The 25,386-nt window shown below is 43.9% G+C and overlaps 1 protein-coding gene across 1 annotated transcript in view; it reads left to right on the top strand.

Moving 5' to 3' along the window:
- Window positions 1–24,277, top strand: part of LOC143287024 (di-N-acetylchitobiase-like) — a 37,588-nt gene extending 13,311 nt beyond the window's left edge. The window contains exons 4-8 of the mRNA XM_076595036.1: window positions 1,351–1,562; window positions 11,782–11,956; window positions 12,633–12,733; window positions 20,568–20,732; window positions 23,327–24,277. Of these exons, the coding sequence (XP_076451151.1) occupies window positions 1,351–1,562; window positions 11,782–11,956; window positions 12,633–12,733; window positions 20,568–20,732; window positions 23,327–23,533 (860 nt within the window). The 3' untranslated portion in view covers window positions 23,534–24,277. The remainder of the gene's footprint in view (window positions 1–1,350; window positions 1,563–11,781; window positions 11,957–12,632; window positions 12,734–20,567; window positions 20,733–23,326) is intronic.
- The last annotated feature ends 1,109 nt before the right edge of the window (window positions 24,278–25,386 follow it).

Below are 25,386 nucleotides of genomic sequence, written 5' to 3'. Positions count from 1 at the left end.
GAGTGTCTGTGTATGTGTGTGTGTGCTCATAAATGTGTGTGTGTGTGTATGCATGCATATGCATGTGAGAGTTTGCGTGCGTGTATTTTCTGAGACCTGAATGAAGACACCTCAAGTTGTGAAGGGCTGTTGAACCAGCATGTTGCTGTGTGTGTTTCTGGTTTGCTCAGCTTGTCAGTATGTTTACAAACATGTTGCTGTGTGTGATTCTGGTTTGCTCAGCTTGTCAGTATGTTTACCAACATGTTGCTGTGTGTGATTCTGGTTTGCTCAGCTTGTCAGTATGTTTACAAACATGTTGCTGTATGTGTTTCTGGTTTACTCAGCTTGTCAGTATGTTTACAAACATGTTGCTGTGTGTGTTTCTGGTTTGCTCAGCTTGTCAGTATGTTTACAGACATGTTGCTGTGTGTGTTTCTGGTTTACCCAGCTTGTCAGTATGTTTACCAACATGTTGCTGTGTGTGTTTCTGGTTTACCCAGCTTGTCAGTATGTTTACAAACATGTTGCTGTGTGTGTTTCTGGTTTACCCAGCTTGTCAGTATGTTTACCAACATGTTGCTGTGTGTGTTTCTGGTTTACCCAGCTTGTCAGTATGTTTACAAACATGTTGCTGTGTGTGTTTCTGGTTTACTCAGCTTGTCAGTATGTTTACAGACATGTTGCTGTGTGTGTTTCTGGTTTACTCAGCTTGTCAGTATGTTTACAAACATGTTGCTGTGTGTGTTTCTGGTTTGCTCAGCTTGTCAGTATGTTTACAAACATGTTGCTGTATGTGTTTCTGGTTTGCTCAGCTTGTCAGTATGTTTACAAACATGTTGCTGTGTGTGTTTCTGGTTTACCCAGCTTGTCAGTATGTTTACAAACATGTTGCTGTGTGTGTTTCTGGTTTGCTCAGCTTGTCAGTATGTTTTCTGTGGGATAAGCCTCTTGTGCAAAATGACCAGTAAAATGTCCTGTATTGTTCTGGGATAAACTAATTCTTATGGTTTCATCAGTCTGTGAAAGCAGCAATTTTTGGTTGTTGTGCATTTATTGAGATGTAATATGAAATCTGCACCTTGGCACAATTAAAAATGTATGCATGTCTGCATGCATGCACTCACATTAACACCCACTACAGGCACACAGGTAGAGGCACTCACACACATGCACATAGACACATGCATGTACACACACACACACACGCACACACACACGCACACACAGGCACACACACACACACACACACACACACACACACACACACTGATATACACATATATGCTTCTATTTCTCTTTTGTAGATTTCTTATTGTCACATGACAATGTCCATCTTTTCTAATTTTACTTTGTAACGATGGTGTGCAGCCAACTACAAGCTGTCAGAGCTGACCAACGCCACGCTGCGCACTCAGTGGGTGAAGAAGCAGCTGTCCATCGTTCAGAGCAGTTTCTACGACGGCATCAACATTGACTTTGAGGAGCCCATCGGCAAGAACGACAGCGTTGTGCGGGCAGCGTACAGCGCTCTGGTGAAGGAAACGTTCGACACGTTCAAACAGGCAAACCCCCATTATCAGGTCAGGGTGAAGGAAATGTTCGACACGTTCAAACAGGAAAACCACACGTGCAAACAGGGAAACCCCCATTATCAGGTCAGGGTGAAGGAAACGTTCAGCACGTTCAAACAGGGAATCCCCCATTATCAGGTCAGGGTGAAGGAAACGTTCAACACGTTCAAACAGGGAATCCCCCATTATCAAACGTTCAGCACGTTCAAACAGGGAATCCCCCATTATCAGGTCAGGGTGAAGGAAACGTTCGACACGTTCAAACAGGGAATCCCCATTATCAGGTCAGGGTGAAGGAAACGTTCAGCACGTTCAAACAGGGAATCCCCCATTATCAGGTCAGGATGAAGGAAACGTTCAGCACGTTCAAACAGGGAATCCCCCATTATCAGGTCAGGGTGAAGGAAATGTTCGACACGTTCAAACAGGGAAACCCCCATTATCAGGTCAGGGTGAAGGAAACGTTCAACACGTTCAAACAGGGAATCCCCCATTATCAGGTCAGGGTGAAGGAAATGTTCGACACATTCAAACAGGGAAACCCCCATTATCAGGTCAGGGTGAAGGAAACGTTCAGCATGTTCAAACAGGGAATCCCCCATTATCAAACGTTCAGCACGTTCAAACAGGGAATCCCCCATTATCAGGTCAGGGTGAAGGAAACGTTCAGCACGTTCAAACAGGGAATCCCCCATTATCAGGTCAGGGTGAAGGAAACGTTCAACACGTTCAAACAGGGAATCCCCCATTATCAAACGTTCAGCACGTTCAAACAGGGAATCCCCCATTATCAGGTCAGGGTGAAGGAAACGTTCAACACGTTCAAACAGGGAATCCCCCATTATCAAACGTTCAGCACGTTCAAACAGGGAATCCCCCATTATCAGGTCAGGGTGAAGGAAACGTTCGACACGTTCAAACAGGGAATCCCCCATTATCAGGTCAGGGTGAAGGAAACGTTCGACACGTTCAAACAGGGAATCCCCCATTATCAGGTCAGGGTGAAGGAAACGTTCAGCACGTTCAAACAGGGAATCCCCATTATCAGGTCAGGGTGAAGGAAACGTTCAACACGTTCAAACAGGGAATCCCCCATTATCAGGTCAGGGTGAAGGAAACGTTCAGCACGTTCAAACAGGGAATCCCCCATTATCAGGTCAGGATGAAGGAAACGTTCAGCACGTTCAAACAGGGAATCCCCCATTACCAGGTCAGGGTGAAGGAAACATTCGACACGTTCAAACAGGGAATCCCCCATTATCAGGTCAGGGTGAAGGAAACATTCAACACGTTCAAACAGGGAATCCCCCATTATCAGGTCAGGGTGAAGGAAACGTTCAGCACGTTCAAACAGGGAATCCCCCATTATCAGGTAAGGGTGAAGGAAATGTTCAACACGTTCAAACAGGGAAACCCCCATTATCAGGTCAGGGTGAAGGAAACATTCAACACGTTCAAACAGGGAAACCCCCATTATCAGGTAAGGGTGAAGGAAATGTTCAACACGTTCAAACAGGGAAACCCCCATTATCAGGTCAGGATGAAGGAAACATTCAGCACGTTCAAACAGGGAATCCCCCATTATCAAACGTTCAGCACGTTCAAACAGGGAATCCCCCATTATCAGGTCAGGGTGAAGGAAACGTTCGCCACGTTCAAACAGGGAAACCCCCATTATCAGGTCAGGGTGAAAGAAATATTCAACACGTTCAAACAGGGAAACCACATGTTCAAACAGGGAATCCCCCATTATCAGGTCAGGGTGAGGAGCTGGCTTTTGACTGGCTCTGTTTCAGTAAAACGTTTAAAACTGTTCCTGGCTCTGTTTGATTCAAACGTTTAAAACTTTTCATGGCTCAGTTTGGTTCAAATGTTTAAAACTTTTCATGGCTCTGTTTGAGTAAAATGTTTAAAACTGTTCCCAGCTATGTTTGATTCAAATGTTAATACTGTTCCTGGCTCTGTTTGATTCAAACGTTTAAAACTGTTCGTGGATCTGTTTGATTCAAACGTTAAAACTGTTCCTGGCTCTGTTTGATTCATGGCTCTGTTTGATTCAAACGTTAAAAACTGTTCCTGGCTCTGTTTGATTCATGGCTCTGTTTGATTCAAATGTTTAAAACTATTCGTGGCTCTGTTTGATTCAAACAGTAAAACTTTTCCTGGCTCTATTTGATTCATGGCTCTGTTTGATTCATGGCTCTGTTTGATTCAAATATTTAAAACTGTTCCTGGCTCTGTTTGATTCTAACGTTAAAAACTGTTCGTGGCTGTGTTTGGTTCAAACGTTAAAAACTGTTCCTGGCTCTGTTTGATTCAAATGTTTAAAACTTTTTATGGCTCTGTTTGATTCAAATGTTTAAAACTATTCCTGGCTCTGTTTGATTCAAACATTTGAAAAGGTCCCACAGCATTTTGCTGCCAACAGGCCAGTTAATTCATATCCACTGCGTCTCGGGCGTGGCGAGGTGTGGCCCAAACCTCTCCTTCTGCTTTCTGAACCTTGCCCCAATGAAGTCAGATACCATTCACCCCGGGGATGAGTCAGGACAATGGGAGTCCAGTGCAGTTCAGTCTGTTGGACTGGCGCAGGAGAAATTGATGAGGCTCCACATGTGGGAATGAAGGATTTGAGGACAACGGGAGTAAAGTTCAGTTCAGTGTGTTGGACTGGCGCAGGAGAAATTGATGAGGCTTCACATGTGGGAATGAAGGATTTGAGGACAACGGGAGTAAAGTTCAGTTCAGTGTGTTGGATTGGCGCAGGAGAAATTGATGAGGCTTCACATGTGGGAATGAAGGATTTGAGGACAACGGGAGTAAAGTTCAGTTCAGTGTGTTGGATTGGCGCAGGAGAAATTGATGAGGCTTCACATGTGGGAATGAAGGATTTGAGGACAACGGGAGTAAAGTTCAGTTCAGTCTGTTGGATTGGCACAGGAGAAATTGTTTCAGAGTGTGCTGTGTAGATTGAAATTCTTCCTTTTTGTGTTCTCTCTTTGAATCTTCCCTGAGAAATCACTGTGTTGATAAAATGATGATACGGTGACGGTGCTCAACCTGGATTGACTGTTTCACTCAGTTCACATAGTGCTATGTGGTGTTTGTCTGGGCTGACTGTTATACTCAGTTCACATAGTGCTATGTGGTGTTTGTCTGGGCTGACTGTTTCACCCAGTTCACATAGTGCTATGTGGTGTTTGTCTGGGCTGACTGTTACACTCAGTTCACATAGTGCTATGTGGTGTTTATCTGGGTTGACTGTTTCACCCAGTTCACATAGTGCTATGTGGTGTTTGTCTGGGCTGACTGTTATACTCAGTTCACATAGTGCTATGTGGTGTTTGTCTGGGTTGACTGTTTCACCCAGTTCACATAGTGCTATGTGGTGTTTGTCTGGGTTGACTGTTTCACCCAGTTCACATAGTGCTATGTGGTGTTTGTCTGGGCTGACTGTTTCACCCAGTTCACATAGTGCTATGTGGTGTTTGTCTGGGCTGACTGTTACACTCAGTTCACATAGTGCTATGTGGTGTTTATCTGGGTTGACTGTTTCACCCAGTTCACATAGTGCTATGTGGTGTTTGTCTGGGCTGACTGTTATACTCAGTTCACATAGTGCTATGTGGTGTTTGTCTGGGTTGACTGTTTCACTCAGTTCACATAGTGCTATGTATTGTTTGTCTGGGTTGACTGTTTCACCCAGTTCACATAGTGCTATGTGGTGTTTGTCTGGGCTGACTGTTTCACCCAGTTCACATAGTGCTATGTGGTGTTTGTCTGGGCTGACTGTTATACTCAGTTCACATAGTGCTATGTGGTGTTTGTCTGGGCTGACTGTTATACTCAGTTCACATAGTGCTATGTGGTGTTTGTCTGGGTTGACTGTTATACTCAGTTCACATAGTGCTATGTGGTGTTTGTCTGGGCTGACTGTTATACTCAGTTCACATAGTGCTATGTGGTGTTTGTCTGGGTTGACTGTTTCACTCAGTTCACATAGTGCTATGTGGTGTTTGTCTGGGTTGACTGTTATACTCAGTTCACATAGTGCTATGTGGTGTTTGTCTGGGCTGACTGTTATACTCAGTTCACATAGTGCTATGTGGTGTTTGTCTGGGTTGACTGTTTCACCCAGTTCACATAGTGCTATGTGGTGTTTGTCTGGGTTGACTGTTATACTCAGTTCACATAGTGCTATGTGGTGTTTGTCTGGGTTGACTGTTATACTCAGTTCACATAGTGCTGTGTGGTGTTTGTCTGGGCTGACTGTTATACTCAGTTCACATAGTGCTATGTGGTGTTTGTCTGGGTTGACTGTTTCACCCAGTTCACATAGTGCTATGTGGTGTTTGTCTGGGCTGACTGTTATACTCAGTTCACATAGTGCTATGTGGTGTTTGTCTGGGTTGACTGTTTCACCCAGTTCACATAGTGCTATGTGGTGTTTGTCTGGGTTGACTGTTATACTCAGTTCACATAGTGCTATGTGGTGTTTGTCTGGGTTGACTGTTTCACCCAGTTCACATAGTGCTATGTGGTGTTTGTCTGGGCTGACTGTTTCACCCAGTTCACATAGTGCTATGTGGTGTTTGTCTGGGTTGACTGTTTCACCCAGTTCACATAGTGCTATGTGGTGTTTGTCTGGGTTGACTGTTTCACCCAGTTCACATAGTGCTATGTGGTGTTTGTCTGGGCTGACTGTTATACTCAGTTCACATAGTGCTATGTGGTGTTTGTCTGGGTTGACTGTTTCACTCAGTTCACATAGTGCTATGTGGTGTTTGTCTGGGCTGACTGTTATACTCAGTTCACATAGTGCTATGTGGTGTTTGTCTGGGTTGACTTTCACCCAGTTCACATAGTGCTATGTGGTGTTTGTCTGGGTTGACTTTCACCCAGTTCACATAGTGCTATGTGGTGTTTGTCTGGGCTGACTGTTATACTCAGTTCACATAGTGCTATGTGGTGTTTGTCTGGGTTGACTGTTATACTCAGTTCACATAGTGCTATGTGGTGTTTGTCTGGGCTGACTGTTATACTCAGTTCACATAGTGCTATGTGGTGTTTGTCTGGGCTGACTGTTATACTCAGTTCACATAGTGCTATGTGGTGTTTGTCTGGGCTGACTGTTTCACCCAGTTCACATAGTGCTATGTGGTGTTTGTCTGGGTTGACTGTTTCACCCAGTTCACATAGTGCTATGTGGTGTTTGTCTGGGTTGACTGTTTCACCCAGTTCACATAGTGCTATGTGCTGTTTGTCTGGGCAGAAAAACCAAAAATCAGACATGTGTTAATCTCTCTGCCTGCAGCCTTGAATTTGATGACATTTAACAGATGATAATGATGACATTTAACAGATGATAATGATGACATTTTAACATTATATTTATAATGATGATGATGTTTAACATCATAATAATGATGATTGTTTAACATTATGATAATGATGACAGTTTAACCTTGTAATAATGATGACATTTAACATAATAATAATGATGATTGTTTAACATTATGATAATGATGACATTTAACACTATATGATGAAAAATATAGTAATAGTACAGCAACACAACTACAGCAACAACAGCAATAACAGCTACTACTACTACTACTACTGCTGCTACTACTACTACTACTACTACTACTACTACTACTACTACTACTGCTGCTGCTACTACTACTACTACTAGTGATTATAGTAATAACAATAACAGCAACAACAATGACAATAATAATACAATATGATATGATATAATATAATATGATATAATATAATATATAAATATAGAATAATATAATATAATATGTCATATCATATTATATAATATCATACCATATATTATATAACATAATGTAATATGGTATAACAACAACAACAACAATAATAATAATAATAATAATGGGGTACTATAACAATAATGCTAAGAATGATGATAATTATGATAATAATAATAAGAAGAAGAATAGATGAAGGAATGATATTTTTGATTCCGATGAAGACTTATAATCATGATGGTCCCACCTTTTTACAGCCTCCATCCCTCAGAGCCAGAAAAAGGATGAAGAACCAAACCGTGTGTTATTCACAATCATCATCATGGCCTGGCTTCGCTGACGAAGATCTAGGAAGGGCGTTGTCCACGTCTGATGCAGGCACGCTCATGGCTGACAAGGCCAATGCGGGAAAAGCAGAGTCGGCCGCAGCGGTTGCAAGGGAAAGTCTGGTCTGGGTTCGCGGCTGCAGCGTCGTGGTTCTTCCTCCTTCTGCGTTTGTCCTCAAGGCTGGCCCTGCGGTTGTTTTCGAAGGAGGAGACAGCTTGGTGGATGGTGCGTCGCCAGGTCTCTCGATCAGCGGCTACTGCGGACCACTGGCGATGGTCAATGTGACAGGCACCGAGAGCTTTCTTCAAGGAGTCTTTGTATCTCTTCTTGGGTGCTCCTCTGTCACGGTGGCCAGTGGACAGTTCGCCATACAGCGCGATCTTGGGCAGGCGGTGGTCCTCCATCCTGGACACGTGCCCTGCCCAACGTAGCTGGGTCTTTAGCAGCACTGCCTCGATGCTGATAGTCTTTGCCTGCTCCAGGACCTCGACATTTGTGATGTAGTCACTCCAGTGGATGCTGAGGATGGTGCGAAGGCAGCGCTGGTGGAAGCGATCAAGCAGTCGTATGTGGTGCCGGTAGGTGACCCAGGTTTCGGAGCCATACAACAAGGTGGGCAGTACAACAGCTCTGTACACGCTGATCTTTGTGTCTTTCTTCAGGTGTTTGTTGTTCCACACTCTCTTGTACAGCCTGCCGAATGCGCTGTTTGCCTTTGCAAGTCTGTTGTCGATCTCCTTGTCGATCTTGGCGTCAGACGAGATGGTGCAGCCTAGGTAGCTGAACTGGTGGACCGACTTCAGCTCTGTCTCACCGATGTTGATGTGAGGAGCGTGGAATTCTTCCTGTGGGGCAGGCTGGTGGAGAACTTCCGTCTTTTTCAGACTGACTTCTAGGCCGAAGAGCTGCGCAGCCTCTGCGAAGCAGGACGTTATACGCTGCAGGGCCGCTTCTGTATGGGCGACGAGGGCAGCATCGTCGGCAAAAAGAAGCTCTCTGATGAGTTGCTCCAGTGTCTTGGTGTGGGCCTGTAGCCGCCTCAGGTTGAATAGGCTGCCATCAGTGCGGTATCTGATGAAGATACCGTCGTCGTCGCCAAGATCTTCAGTGGCCTGTTGGAGCATCATGCTGAAGAAGATCGTGAAGAGGGTCGGCGCGAGGACACAACCTTGTTTCACTCCATTTCCAATTGGGAAGGGCTCCGAAAGGTCGTTGCTGTGTCTGACCTGTCCACGCTGTTCCTCATGTAGTTGGATGACCATGCTGAGGAATTTTGGGGGGCATCCTAGACGTTTCATGATCTCCCACAGACCTTTTCTGCTCACGGTGTCGAAAGCTTTCGTGAGATCGACGAATGTCGCATACAGTCCTTTGTTCTGTTCCCGACATTTTTCTTGTAGCTGTCTGAGAACGAAGACCATGTCAGTGGTGCCTCTGTTGGCTCTAAAGCCACACTGACTCTCTGGGAGATGTTCTTCGGCGATAGTAGGCACCAGCCGATTTAGGAGGACTCTGGCGAGGATCTTGCCTGCGATGGAGAGCAGAGTTATCCCCCTGTAGTTGGAGCAGTCCGACTTTTCTCCCTTGTTTTTATACAGGGTGATGATGACTGCGTCACGGAGGTCCTGTGGTAGTTTGCCTTGCTCCCAGCAGCAGACAAAGAGGTTGTGGAGTTTGGAGTGTAGTGCTGGGCCTCCATTCTTCCACGCCTCCGGCGGAATTCCGTCAACCCCTGCTGCCTTGCCACATTTCAGCTGTTCAATGGCCTTGACAGTCTCTTCTAGGGTTGGTAGCTCGTCCAGTTGTAATTTCACTGGCTGTTGTGGGATGCGGAGAATTGCCGAGTCTTGAACCGTGCGGTTGGCGCTGAAGAGGGCCTGGAAATGTTCCGACCACCTGTTCAGGATCGACGTCTTGTCTGTGAAGAGCGCCTGGCCGTCTGCGCTGCGCAAAGGACTCTGGACCTGGTATGAGGGACCGTACACCGCCTTCAAGGCTTCGTATAAGCCCCGGTAGTCACCAGTGTCTGCACAAAGCTGAGCCCTCTCTGCCAGGTTGGTCCACCACCCATTTTGAATCTCACGAAGCTTGCGCTGGAGGTTGCTGCATATGAGCCGGAAGGTTGCTTTCTTCACCGGACAAGACGGTTGTGCAAGGTGAGCCTGGTGGGCTGATCTCTTCTTCGCCAGCAATTCTTGGATCTCCTGGTTGTTTTCGTCAAACCAGTCCTTGTTCTTTTTCGACGAGAACCCTAGGACTTCTTCAGAGGACTGCAGGATGGCTGATTTCAGCTGTGCCCATAGTGCTTCTGGAGAGGGGTCTGTGGGGCAACTGGGGTCTTCAAGTTTGTCCTGAAGCTTCGCCTGGAATTCAGCTTTCACTTCAGCTGACTGAAAGTTGCCGACCTGGAATTTCTTCCTAGGAGCTCCTCCTTTCTTTGGTTTGGGCTTGAAGTGGAGCCTGAGCTTGCTGCGGACGAGGCGGTGGTCAGTATGACACTCCGCGCTGGGCATCACTCGGGTGTGTAGGACGTCTCGTACGTCTCTCTGGCGCATCAGGATGTAATCAATGAGGTGCCAATGTTTGGACCGAGGATGCATCCACGTTGTCTTCAGGCTGTCCTTCTGCTGGAAAATGGTGTTGGTGATGGTAAACTGCTGCTCTGCACAGAACTCGAGAAGAAGGCGCCCATTGTCGTTGCAATTACCAACGCCATGCTTGCCAAGGACTCCTTTCCAGGCTTCTGAATCTTGGCCAACTCTGGCATTGAAGTCGCCAAGGATGATGACTTTGTCGTCAGCAGGGGTGTTCTGAACGAGGTTGCGCAGATCAGTGTAAAACTTGACCTTTTCTGTGGGGTCCGCTTGGAGGGTTGGAGCGTACACGCTGAACAGAGTGGCATGCTGTTTGTTCCGTAGTGGGAGGCGCATGGACATAATTCGGTCTGAGTGTCCTGTTGGCAGGTTTTCAAGCTTGGAGGCAATGGTGCTCCTGACCATAAAGCCTACGCCATAAAGGCGTCTCTCGGTCTCTGGCTTGCCTGACCAGTAGAGGGTGTACCCAACGCCGTGTTCCTGGAGGCTGCCTTTCCCTGCAAAGCGGACTTCGCTGACGGCAGCAATGTCAATGTTCAGTCTCTGAAGTTCGTGTGCGACTAGAGCGGAACGCCTTTCTGGGTGGTTGCTGTCTGCAGAGTCACGCATGGTTCGGATGTTCCAGCATGCTACCTGTAGTCCTTTTGCACCTAATTGTGAGGCAGGTGCCGGCCTTTTCTTCTCTATTGTTGTTCGACCGCGTTTGGAGATGCCCGTTGACCGCGGCTAGCCAACTGGGGGGTATGGAGATGAGCATTTGTTTGGACCACCTTTTCTAGGCCCCTCTCCGTGTGGAGCAAGCAGTGCTGTCCCTAGAAAAGGCTGCTTGGTCGTTCAGGGTGCTGCCGAGTGATGCTGTCACCTCCGGGTCAACAATCAGGCGACCAATATCCTGAACCGCCTGCATGCAGGATTGGAACTGCGGCTTCCAGTGACATCTTCCACCTGCCGTTTTCGCCCCTTTCCCATCGCTACAGGGCTTGGAATAGTTGGTGGCGCGGACGTGGACGTGTCCTTCAAGCCTGCGCAATGGAATTTTTAGGTGGAGTGCAGTGTGCGCAGTACTGGCCCCACCCTTTACACCCGTGGTTCATCTGCCATAGCCTAGCAAGCTGGGACGGTGACAGTGAGGTCCTCAGGTCATAGGTTTTATATCAGACTGTCCTTGTCCTAGCCTCTGGCTCAAAAACCTTCCTCGGAGGCACGGGGGCGCGGCTACTGAAAGTCGGGACATGGCCATGGACCCAGGGTCAATGCATGTCGAGACTGTCCTGCATTCCTTAGCACTTCATGGGTTTTACTTCAGACTTTTCCTTGTCTTAGATGGACTGCCTTCCCGGGCTGTCGAGCTCCATCTGCCCGCATGTGACAGGTAGCACAGGGTTACATGGTACCTGTGGCAGGTAGTATTCACAATATTATGTGTTTAGTAAAGCACTTAGAGCAGTGTTTTTGACACACGGCTGTATAAGTATCTGTCATTATTATTATCACTTTCTTTGAATGGAACCTGTGTCTCTGTCCCAGGTCACCGTGGACGTAGCCTGGAGCCCCAACTGTATTGATGGCCGTTGCTATGACATCAGAGGTTTAGCACAGAACACAGACTTCCTGTTTGTCATGGCTTACGACGAGCAGAGTCAGATTTTTGGGGATCGCTGCGTTGCTCTTGCAAACTCAGATTACGTCAAAACTGAACGTGGTAGGTGGTTCTGATAACTTTTCATTTTGTTTGTTATGAAGGTTTGGAAGACTACCTAAAACATTGTATCCTGTTGTCTGTTTGTCATGAAGGGTTGGAAGACTACCTAAAACATTGTGTCCTGTTGTCTGTCTGTCATGAAGGGTTGGAAGACTACCTAAAACATTGTGTCCTGTTGTCTGTCATGAAGGGTTGGAAGACTACCTAAAACATTGTGTCCTGTTGTCTGTCATGAAGGGTTGGAAGACTACCTAAAACATTGTGTCCTGTTGTCTGTCATGAAGGGTTGGAAGACTACCTAAAACATTGTGTCCTGTTGTCTGTCATGAAGGGTTGGAAGACTACCTAAAACATTGTATCCTGTTGTCTGTCTGTCATGAAGGGTTGGAAGACTACCTAAAACATTGTGTCCTGTTGTCTGTCTGTCATGAAGGGTTGGAAGACTACCTAAAACATTGTATCCTGTTGTCTGTCTGTCATGAAGGGTTGGAAGACTACCTAAAACATTGTGTCCTGTTGTCTGTCTGTCATGAAGGGTTGGAAGACTACCTAAAACATTGTATCCTGTTGTCTGTCATGAAGGATTGGAAGACTACCTAAAACATTGTGTCCTGTTGTCTGTCATGAAGGGTTGGAAGACTACCTAAAACATTGTATCCTGTTTTCTGTCATGAAGGGTTGGAAGACTACCTGAAACAGGAGGGCCTTCGCCCTGATCAGCTGGTGTTGGGTGTTCCTTGGTATGGCTACAACTACCCCTGTCTGTCACTCTCTCAGGTGAGTTGATAAGAGGAGAGAGATTCCAAACCAGAACTACTTGCAGTTAACTACCCCTGTCTCTCACCCTGTGAGGGGACAGAAATTCTAAATCAGTACTACTTGCAGTTAACTACCCCTGTCTCCCACCCTGTGAGGGGACAGAAATTCTAAATCAATACTACTTGCAGTTAACTACCCCTGTCTCCCACCCTGTGAGGGGACAGAAATTCCAAATCAATACTACTTGCAGTTAACTACCCCTGTCTCCCACCCTGTGAGGGGACAGAAATTCTAAATCAATACTACTTGCAGTTAACCCGGAGAGCGCGATGAGCCACGATCGTGGCTTTCCCGGTAAAGTGCGATGGGCCACGATCGTGGCTCTGTTTACATAAGGTCCGACATCGTACGGCTATGCTCGGCAGCCTTCGTAAAACTGCCTCGTTCTGGTGTTACTGCCTCCCTGCTTGTGTTTGCACAAACTTTGGCCGAGTTTATAAGTCCAGATCTTCGTATTTTTTGTAAACAATGAGTGACACTGAAGTTGACAAAGCTCAGGAAATGAGTGACCTTGTAACTAGTGATGATTCATTTGCTGACAGGGATTCTGGTGAAAACGGCTTTGTTATTTTGACACTTGGGCATGCTGGCTTGCTTGTTGTTCATTCAGTTTTGTGTCTCCAGCCACAAAAACTGGAGGGTGGGTGATGGGGGTGGGGAGGGGTGGTAAAGTGGGTTAGGCATGGGTCTATTGTGATTTCTTGACCAAATCAAGCTAGAAAACTGGAAATTATTTTGATTTAAAGCATTCTTGCTGCTTTTGAAAGCAACATGAGCTAAAAGAAAACATTTATTTCTGTTTTTGCCTGTGATTGCATAAAGTATTGTAGATGTGCGCGTGCGTGGCGTCGGTGGGTGTGTCTCAAACAAATAATACAGTGCTTATAATTTCATTGTTTCAGTTATATTCATTTCATGATTCTGCAGCCAGAACATTTTCTGCACAGTTTAATGCCAATTTTGATATTTTGACTCTATAAAAGATGTGAAAATACCTATAAACATTGTGGTTGACGTTTTTCGAAAACAAGTTTGCAAAATTTGTTGTTTATATCCTGTGGAATATCTCCAACTACTTACAAGGTACAGCCTTTTTCTTACTTTTATCTGATTCTTCATTCACTCTACTTTCCAAAAATGTATAGGTTTACCTATTTATTCTTACTGATAAGCATACAAATGCCCCAAATCAGAGCACAGGTAGCGGAGGCAAACTATCCCTTTGTTTTAAGCATGATTTCTGGAAGTATGTTTTATTATATCCAGCACTTTGAGGGTTAACTACCCCTGTCTCCCACCCTGTGAGGGGACAGAAATTCTAAATCAATACTACTTGCAGTTAACTACCCCTGTCTCCCACCCTGTGAGGGGACAGAAATTCTAAATCAATACTACTTGCAGTTAACTACCCCTGTCTCCCACCCTGTGAGGGGACAGAAATTCTAAATCAATACTACTTGCAGTTAACTACCCCTGTCTCCCACCCTGTGAGGGGACAGAAATTCCAAATCAATACTACTTGCAGTTAACTACCCCTGTCTCCCACCCTGTGAGGGGACAGAAATTCTAAATCAGTACTACTTGCAGTTAACTACCCCTGTCTCCCACCCTGTGAGGGGACAGAAATTCTAAATCAGTACTACTTGCAGTTAACTACCCCTGTCTCTCACTCTCTCAGGTCAGATGGTGAGAGAAGACAAATCCCAAATCAGTAACTTGCAATTAAACACTTGCAATCCAAATTTAGGAACAAAATTCCATTTGAGTTTGTTTTTTTGATATATTACATTATGTCTAAAGTGGTAGGACAAGCTTTGTGTTGGACCCACTGATATTGTGGGCTGGACTGGCATGAGGTAACAGATTCATCAGATAAACACAGCACTTAGGACATGCTAGAGATGTGACAGCCCTGGACTGGCAGGAGGTAACAGATTCATCAGATAAACACAGCACTTAGGACATGCTAGAGATGTGACAGCCCTGGACTGGCAGGAGGTAACAGATTCATCAGATAAACACAGCACTTAGGACATGTTAGAGATGTGACAGCCCTGGACTGGCATGAGGTAACAGATTCATCAGATAAACACAGCACTTAGGACATGCTAGAGATGTGACAGCCCTGGACTGGCAGGAGGTAACAGATTCATCAGATAAACACAGCACTTAGGACATGCTAGAGATGTGACAGCCCTGGACTGGCAGGAGGTAACAGATTCATCAGATAAACACAGCACTTAGGACATGCTAGAGATGTGACAGCCCTGGACTGGCATGAGGTAACAGATTCATCAGATAAACACAGCACTTAGGACATGCTAGAGATGTGACAGCCCTGGACTGGCATGAGGTAACAGATTCATCAGATAAACACAGCACTTAGGACATGCTAGAGATGTGACAGCCCTGGACTGGCAGGAGGTAACAGATTCATCAGATAAACACAGCACTTAGGACATGCTAGAGATGTGACAGCCCTGGACTGGCAGGAGGTAACAGATTCATCAGATAAACACAGCACTTAGGACATGTTAGAGATGTGATAGCCCTTTTGTTAAGCTTATCATCCCATGATATGAGTTGAACTCTTGTAAATACAGTGCATTCTGAAATCTCTAAAACTTAGATTGTGAAGACCGTAAATAAGAAAAAAAGGAAAACAAAGAACATTAAAAACGACGACAACAACAACAACAGCAACAAAAAAAGAGAAAAAAAAGAAAGAAAAGAAAACAAAAAAAAGAAAGAAAAAGAAGGTGCTTTGTTTTGAAAAAAGACATTGAGTGCAAGCCTTCAGTTTGTTTGGCAATGAATAGAAAAATAAAATCATGGCATTGGATACATACAGTCTGTGGTGTTACCAAAGAAAGGTTGATTCTTTGGGAAATTGAGGCCTCAAAGAGAACTGTATGATTTGAACAGAAATGTTTTCAGTTTTAGATTCTGTTTGTCAAGGAGGCGTCACTTCAGTTGGACAAATCCATATATGCTACATCACATTTGCTAAGCAGATGCCTGACCAGCAGTATCCAGCTTGCTTACTAGAAATGTGTGAATGAAAAACAAATGAATAAATAGCTAAACGAATTTAAAAAAAAATCCACAACCCTCTCAATGCTGGGAAAAAAGGCCCTTATGCTATGAATAAAAACAACAACAACAAAAACAACAGGTTATGGATCTGTAAACAAATTGGGCGTATGGTAAAAAAAAAGAAAAAAAGAAAGAAAAAAGTTTCAACCTGTCAGCCATTACAAGCTATGAGCAGTATGTACACAAGATGTCTGGGCCAGTTTCTTTTTGTAAAGCCCAAGTAAAACAACAACAGCAAAAACAACAACAACAACAACAACAACAAATAAACAAACTGAAAAGCACAGGAATAAACCCAGGTCAGTTGTGAAAAGCAAGGAATTTTTAATCTGTTTTTAATGAATTTAAGAAACAACAGATTTCTTCAGTTCTTGCCAAGTCTGTTCCAGTCATTCCCACGTGTAATTTTTAATTTTTAAGAAAATATGATTTATTGTTTGAATCAACTTCATCTGAGAGTCTGGTGTTGGTTGAAAGATAGCTGGAGAGATTTAGGTGTGGACCACCGCACAGGAAGTTGGTGATCTCTTGATTTATTTACACAGTGAGTCTGGTGTTGAAATGGAGTTGAAAGATGGTTGGAGAGATTAAGGTGTGGACCACCTCACAGGAAGTTGGTGATCTCTTGATTTATTTACACAGTGAGTCTGGTGTTGAAATGGAGTTGAAAGATGGTTGGAGAGATTAAGGTGTGGACCACCGCACAGGAAGTTGGTGATCTCTTGATTTATTTACACAGTGAGCAGCTGAGTTTTGTGGACCAAACTGCCAGAAAAATTGCCACATTCTGTCTCACTGAATTCTTTTCAGCTGGCTCTGAAAACACATCTTTTGCCAACAACAGTAGTTTTCCAGTGCTGGCCGAGTGTCTTTGCATGATCTGCCTCTAAATGCATGCTTTATTGTTGGGAAGCCATTGTTGCCATTGGTGTGTGTTGCCCGGTGCTTGTGAGTGTCTGGAATTCAGGTGTGTGTATGTGTGTCAGCACATGTTGCAGGGATGCGTTTTCTAGAGGGCGTCATGGCTGGGTGGGTGGGTTCCAGTGTCGAATTCCGTGAGTGTATTCTGGCACGTGTGTGTGTGTGTGTGTGTGTGTGTGTGTGTGTGTGTGTGTTAGGGTGGAGGTGTGTGTGTGTGTGTGGGGGGGGGGGGGCTGTGGAGTGGGAGGGGGGGGAGGGGTTATGATGGAGGGAGGAGAAGAGGAGAGAAGGGAGCGAAATATAAAGCACTTTGAGCAGTATTTCTGGAAAAAATGTGCTATATAAATGTCCATGAACTCATTCTGTACTCCCTGTTGACTTCCTTCATTACACTCTCTGTACTGGCCATTTGTTTATGTTACCAAAAAAAAAAAAAAAAAAAAAAAAATCTGAAAAAGAATGCAAGAACATACAGCAGTGAAATTTTGTGTTGATATAAAGAACAGAATGGATGAACATTTGGGAAAGTTTAAAAGTACTCACTTTATTACTGACTGATTGATCATATTTTGAGAAAAAAATCCATGTTTTTCACAGCTGACATAAAGGGGGTGAGTTTTTCTCATATAATCGAAATTTTACAAATGTGGTCTTTTGTAACCATAGACACTTCCTAATTGCAGCAGTTGAATGAGCAAATGCGTATGCACAGTGGATATCCACAATAGAATCAGTCTGCATTCAACTTTGAGACACAGGACTTGCCGAAGTTGACAGAGACACCATCTTGTCCAGTGAGAGAGCGATAAGGCAGACTTTGGTGACTGTACGCTGTATGGCAGTGTTATTGTGTAAATGTTCTTTTCCTTGCAGAGTAAAATATGGCAGTGTTATTGTGTAAATGTTCTTTTCCTTGCAGAGTAAAATATGGCAGTGTTATTGTGTAAATGTTCTTTTCCTTGCAGAGTAAAATATGGCAGTGTTATTGTGTAAATGTTCTTTTCCTTGCAGAGAGTAAAATATGGCAGTGTTATTGTGTACATGTTCTTTTCTTTGCAGAGAGTAAAATATGGCAGTGTTATTGTGTAAATGTTCTTTTCTTTGCAGAGAGTAAAATATGGCAGTGTTATTGTGTAAATGTTCTTTTCCTTGCAGAGTAAAATATGGCAGTGTTATTGTGTAAATGTTCTTTTCCTTGCAGAGAGTAAAATATGGCAGTGTTACTGTGTAAATTTCCTTTTCCTTGCAGAGAGTAAAATATGGCAGTGTTATTGTGTAAATGTTCTTTTCCTTGCAGAGTAAAATATGGCAGTGTTATTGTGTAAATGTTCTTTTCCTTGCAGAGTAAAATATGGCAGTGTTATTGTGTAAATGTTCTTTTCCTTGCAGAGAGTAAAATATGGCAGTGTTACTGTGTAAATTTCCTTTTCCTTGCAGAGAGTAAAATATGGCAGTGTTATTGTGTACATGTTCTTTTCCTTGCAGAGTAAAATATGGCAGTGTTATTGTGTAAATTTCCTTTTCCTTGCAGAGTAAAATATGGCAGTGTTATTATGTAAATGTTCTTTTCCTTGCAAAGAGTAAAATATGGCGGTGTTATTGTGTAAATTTCCTTTTCCTTGCAGAGTAAAATATGGCAGTGTTATTATGTAAATGTTCTTTTCCTTGCAAAGAGTAAAATATGGCAGTGTTATTGTGTACATGTTCTTTTCCTTGCAGAATAAAATATGGAAGTGTTACTGTGTAAAATGTTCTTTTCCTTCCAGAGTAAAATATGGCAGTGTTATGTTCTTCTGAAGTTCTACACATTGCCCATTCAGAACTTTTGTGTTGATGCAAAGGCAGTAGTGGGCAGATGGACTGATACTAATCATTTGAGACAGAGACACATAGACGCACGCACACACACACGTGTACACACACACACACACACACACACGGATGGAGCACCAACGATCCAAGGGAGGTAAATCAATCGGAGTTGCAGCTCAGTGGCTCTGGCAAGGACAAGGGAGGTAACAACTGCCTTAACAAACGTGTGGCGGTTGTCTGTCTCTGACACAAGTGTCGCGTGGTGCTGATCGATTTTCTGGCATCCCAAGGTCTTCTCGCGGCTGGCACAACTCTTGCAGGATGCTGAAGCCATCTCTTGTGATATTTATAGAATGGGTGCCGGTCTGCAGTGATGTTAAATCATTTTATGTGCCTTTTTTATTGTCAAGGCGCCAAGTGCCTGGTCTCAACATTAACGATCAAAGAACAAAATGGACCTCATGAAGAGACACAGGTTTTCATCATCGGAAAAGGAGTGAGCATTTCGGGTTTGAAAACATTGGTGCATTGTGAATGTTTCGTTTAGATCAGCCAGTCTGTCATTGATACTTGTTTTGGTTCCATCTCCGGCACAAACACTGTAGTTACAACAACAACAACAATTTTTATTTTATGTATGTTTTCGTTATACAACAACAAATACTTTTTGATGTCTCTATTCTCATAGAGATAATAATAATATGGAGAACTACCCGACAATGCAAAAGCAGTGATGCTTTTTGGTTAGTCTAACCAGGGAGTCACTGGCACATTTATGGATCGGTTACTCCCTTCAATTCTGTGTTAGATTGTATTCTTGGTTAACTGGAGAGAATTAAATTTTATATATCACTGGTTGCCATAGAAACAGATCAAAACGACTGCAGAAAATTGAAATCAGGTTTTTCGAAGTGTAGAAACATGTATATAAATGGCTTGTTTGCTGGAATTCAGAAGACATTATATATATGTGTGTGTGTGTGTTGCATGTAAAATTGGAAAACTGATGTGCATTTGCTTAAAAAGAAAATATAAGGCAGATTGATGCATTTATGCGGTGTTTTTTTTGTTTTTTTTGTGTGTGTGTGTGTGTGTGTGTTGTTGTTTTGTTTAGATTTTTGGTGCTATTTTGTTGGGGTGGTATTGAATTGATTATGATTTTCAGTATTTTACAGTTATAACAATAATTCTTAATTATTTCAGACTGATTTCCTTAAAGTTTAAAGATAATATGAATTTGTGTGAACAGAATTTGAAATAACCTGCCAGCGAGCCAGCATTATTTTGACTGCTGAAGTCTGTGCTGATTTCAGGACTATGTGTGTAGGATTCCCCATGTTTCTTTCTGTTGTGCTGATTTCAGGACAATGTGTGTAGCATTCAACACATTCCTTTCTGTTGTGCTGATTTCAGGACAATGTGTGTAGCATTCAACACATTCCTTTCTGTTGTGCTGATTTCAGGACAATGTGTGTAGCATTCAACACGTACCTTTCTGTTGTGCTGATTTCAGGACAATGTGTGTAGCATTCAACACGTTCCTTTCTGTTGTGCTGATTTCAGGACAATGTGTGTAGCATTCAACACGTACCTTTCTGTTGTGCTGATTTCAGAACAATGTGTGTAGCATTCAACACGTTCCTTTCTGTTGTGCTGATTTCAGGACAATGTGTGTAGCATTCAACACGTTCCTTTCTGTTGTGCTGATTTCAGGACAATGTGTGTAGCATTCGACGCGTACCTTTCTGTTGTGCTGATTTCAGGACAATGTGTGTAGCATTCAACATGTTCCTTTCTGTTGTGCTGATTTCAGGACAATGTGTGTAGCATTTGACGCGTACCTTTCTGTTGTGCTGATTTCAGGACAATGTGTGTAGCATTTGACGCGTACCTTTCTGTTGTGCTGATTTCAGGATAATGTGTGTAGCATTCGACGCGTACCTTTCTGTTGTGCTGATTTCAGGACAATGTATGTAGCATTCGACACGTACATTTCCGTGGCGTCAACTGCAGTGACGCAGTTGGTTCCCAGATTGACCTGCATGTGATCGACTCATGGCTGGCCAACCACACCTCCTGGAAACGGCAGTGGGACAAGACAGCACAATCACCTTTCTTCAATTTTGAGGTCAGTCTGGAGCCGGTGGGAAGACCATGACTGCACTGTATGTCTGAAATTATACCATGTGTATAGAAATGTATGTCTTTGGTATATGTGGTGCTTTCATCTTTTAGGCCCATATACCTTTATTCATGATCTGTTCACTTTCCTTCAGTCTGTTTTCTAGAGGTTTCATTTATATAGATTTATTTTTAGCTATTCCTTTACTTTTAATTGGCTGTTTACACAGTGTACCATGTGTAATGATTTTGTTCTGTGTTAATATAGCATATTAATGATGCACAGATGACTTCAGTCGACCAGACAGTGCACAGCCATAGACAACTTTAGTCGACATTGAAAGGTCATGCTGAAAGGACCATTTTTCACATTGTAACAAAGCTTCACAGCTGCAGCCAGTTTATCTGCGCAATAGAACAAAGCCCTAACCAAGCCTAACCCTCTGCGCTGAACTAGTTTGAAAGGAACAAGTCCATGGTGTTGTTTTGACATGAATCGAAGCCAGCAACTGAGAGCATTGTCTAAAATATTTGGTGCCGGGAGTGTTTTCCACACTGGAAAAAAAAAGAAAAAAAAAGAAAAAAAGAATCAGTGTTGTTACTGAAACTTTGGCTCATGATCAGACTGTACCTTGTTCTGTGGATGAATTCCCAATATTCATTTATTTTTTGTCTTTATTGTTGCCTTTTTGTCAGCAAACACGTTAACAGTTTCTCTGTTTGAGGTCATAAAGTGTTCTTGTACAATGGCACCAGGGCACTGATGCAGAGGTGAAGGCAGCACTGATGACTCCATCCATCTCAACAGGACAACACTGGCACAGCTGAAGACAACCTTGTGTGTGTGGCCCTGTGTTGGAGGGATGTTGTCCTGTGTCACATGTGTGTTGGAGGGATGTTGTCCTGTGTCACATGTGTGTTGGAGGGATGTTGTCCTGTGTCACATGTGTGTTGGAGGGATGTTGTCCTGTGTCAGATGTGTGTTGGAGGGATGTTGTCCTGTGTCACATGTGTGTTGGAGGGATGTTGCCGTCAGATGTGTGTTGGAGGAATGTTGCCCTGTGTCAGATGTGTGTTGGAGGGATGTTGTCCTGTGTCAGATGTGTGTTGGAGGGATGTTGTCCTGTGTCAGATGTGTGTTGGAGGGATGTTGTTCTGTGTCAGATGTGTGTTGGAGGAATGCTGCCCTGTGTCAGATGTGTGTTGGAGGAATGTTGTCCTGTGTCAGATGTGTGTTGGAGGGATGTTGTCCTGTGTCAGATGTGTGTTGGAGGAATGTTGCCCTGTGTCAGATGTGTGTTGGAGGAATGTTGTCCTGTGTCAGATGTGTGTTGGAGGGATGTTGCCCTGTGTCAGATGTGTGTTGGAGGGATGTTGTCCTGTGTCAGATGTGTGTTGGAGGAATGTTGCCCTGTGTCAGATGTGTGTTGGAGGAATGTTGTCCTGTGTCACATGTGTGTTGGAGGGATGTTGTCCTGTGTCACATGTGTGTTGGAGGGATGTTGTCCTGTCAGATGTGTGTTGGAGGGATGTTGTCCTGTGTCACATGTGTGTTGGAGGGATGTTGTCCTGTCAGATGTGTGTTGGAGGGATGTTGTGAGTGTTGTGTGACAGGATCCAGCCACATGTCAGATGTCATGCTGAGTGTTGTGTGACAGGATCCAGCCACATGTCAGATGTCATGCTGTGTTGTGTGACAGGATCCAGCCACATGTCAGATGTCATGCTGTGTGTTGTGTGACAGGATCCAGCCACATGTCAGATGTCATGCTGTGTGTTGTGTGACAGGATCCAGCCACATGTCAGATGTCATGCTGAGTGTTGTGTGACAGGATCCAGCCACATGTCAGATGTCATGCTGTGTTGTGTGACAGGATCCAGCCACATGTCAGATGTCATGCTGTGTGTTGTGTGACAGGATCCAGCCACATGTCAGATGTCATGCTGTGTGTTGTGTGACAGGATCCAGCCACATGTCAGATGTCATGTTGAGTGTTGTGTGACAGGATCCAGCCACGGGTCAGATGTCACGTTGTGTGACAGGATCCAGCCACATGTCAGATGTCATGTTGAGTGTTGTGTGACAGGATCCAGCCACGGGTCAGATGTCACGTTGTGTGACAGGATCCAGCCACATGTCAGATGTCATGCTGAGTGTTGTGTGACAGGATCCAGCCACATGTCAGATGTCATGCTGAGTGTTGTGTGACAGGATCCAGCCACATGTCAGATGTCATGCTGAGTGTTGTGTGACAGGATCCAGCCACATGTCAGATGTCATGCTGAGTGTTGTGTGACAGGATCCAGCCACATGTCAGATGTCATGTTGAGTGTTGTGTGACAGGATCCAGCCACATGTCAGATGTCATGCTTTGTGTTGTGTGACAGGATCCAGCCACATGTCATGTTGAGTGTTGTGTGACAGGATCCAGCCACATGTCAGATGTCATGTTGAGTGTTGTGTGACAGGATCCAGCCACGGGTCAGATGTCACGTTGTGTGTTGTGTGACAGGATCCAGCCACATGTCAGATGTCATGTTGAGTGTTGTGTGACAGGATCCAGCCACATGTCAGATGTCATGCTGAGTGTTGTGTGACAGGATCCAGCCACGGGTCAGATGCACCAGGTCCGCTATGATGACCCGGTCAGCCTGCGCATCAAATACTCTCTGGCCATGTCGCTGGACCTGCGGGGGGTGGGCACCTGGAACATCGACTGCCTGGACTTCTCCTCCACTCCTTTCGCACAGCGCCACAGACAGGAGATGTTTGACGCTCTCCCTCACTACCCAACAATACCATCTTGAGTACTTATGATGACGCTCTCCCTCAGTACCCAACAATACCATCTTGAGTACTTATGATGACGCTCTCCCTCAGTACCCAACAATACCATCTTGAGTACTTATGACGATGCTTTCCTCAGTACCCAACAATACCATCTTGAATTACTTATGATCATTCTCAGTACCCAACAATACCATCTTGAATTACTTAATGATTCTCCTTCTCAGTACCCAACAATACCATCTTGAATTACTTAATGATTCTCCTTCTCAGTACCCAACAATACCATCTTGAATTACTTAATGATTCTCATTCTCAGGACCCAACAATACCATCTTGAATTACTTAATGATTCTCCTTCTCAGTACCCAACAATACCATCTTGAATTACTTAATGATTCTCATTCTCAGGACCCAACAATACCATCTTGAATTACTTAATGATTCTCATTCTCAGGACCCAACAATACCATCTTGAATTACTTAATGATTCTCATTCTCAGGACCCAACAATACCATGTTAATTATGATTATGCTTTCCTCAGTATCCAACAATACCGTCTTGAATCAGTTATGATGCTCTCCCTCAGTGTCCAATAATATGTCAGCTATGTGTAAGTACCGGTGAGATTCAAGCTTGGTTCATGTCCATGCTCTTATTTTATTGCTACTATTTCTTTTAATCAAATGTCAAATGTTTAACAAATAAGGTTTATTAATACTGAACATGAGTCAGTCGGTCTTTAAATGAAATGGATGCTGTTCTGTGTGTGTGTGTGTGTGTGTGTGTGTGTGTGTGTGTGTGAAGTACTGAAAATGAATACAAATTCTGAACACATTGATACAGTACTCAAGTCTATCAATAGTTCTTGAAACATTTTAAAGATCTCTAAGACTTAAAGATCTCTAAGTCCCCCATACCCCTGGCACTGCCTCTAAAAAAAGAAGAAAAAACATGAAGATGAGAGGGGAGGTAAACATTTCAACACGAACACAAATAATTGTACATTATGTACAATACTGTTACATCCACATGACATGACAGTATACAGGTCAACATCTCTCAACATCCACTCCAAATACAGGACAGTATACAGGTCAACATCTCTCAACATCCACTCCAAATGCAGGACAGTGCACAGGTCGACATCTCTCAACATGCACTCCAAATACAGGACAGTATACAGGTCAACATCTCTCAACATCCACTCCAAATGCAGGACAGTATACAGGTCAACATCTCTAAACATCCACTCCAAATGCAGGACAGTATACAGGTCAACATCTCTCAACATGCACTCCAAATACAGGACAGTATACAGGTCAACATCTCTCAACATCCACTCCAAATGCAGGACAGTATACAGGTCAACATCTCTAAACATCCACTCCGAATACAGGACAGTGTACAGGTCAACATCTCTAAACATCCACTCCAAATACAGGACAGTGTACAGGTCAACATCTCTAAACATCCACTCCAAATACAGGACAGTGTACAGGTCAACATCTCTAAACATCCACTCCAAATACAGGACAGTGTACAGGTCAACATCTCCAAACATCCACTCCAAATACAGGACAGTGTACAGGTCGACATCTCCAAACATCCACTCCAAATACAGGACAGTGCACAGGTCAACATCTCTCAACATCCACTCCAAATGCCGGAAAATGGTCTCTTTATTTACACATTTGCTGAAATGCATTATTACAGATGGATTATATTACACCAAGCCCCATGAAAAAAAGAAAAGACATTTCCTCCGACTAAAAGAGGAAAAGCAATGTGAATTACATGTGAATCAGTCTCAACACATCACAATGAAGAACCACTGATGTCAGCACCACAGATGGTCGACCCAATGAAAAA

The sequence above is a fragment of the Babylonia areolata genome, chromosome 10 (assembly GCF_041734735.1).
Source record: "Babylonia areolata isolate BAREFJ2019XMU chromosome 10, ASM4173473v1, whole genome shotgun sequence".
Lineage (NCBI taxonomy): Eukaryota > Metazoa > Mollusca > Gastropoda > Neogastropoda > Buccinidae > Babylonia > Babylonia areolata.
This window is presented reverse-complemented; position numbering and strand designations above follow the sequence as displayed.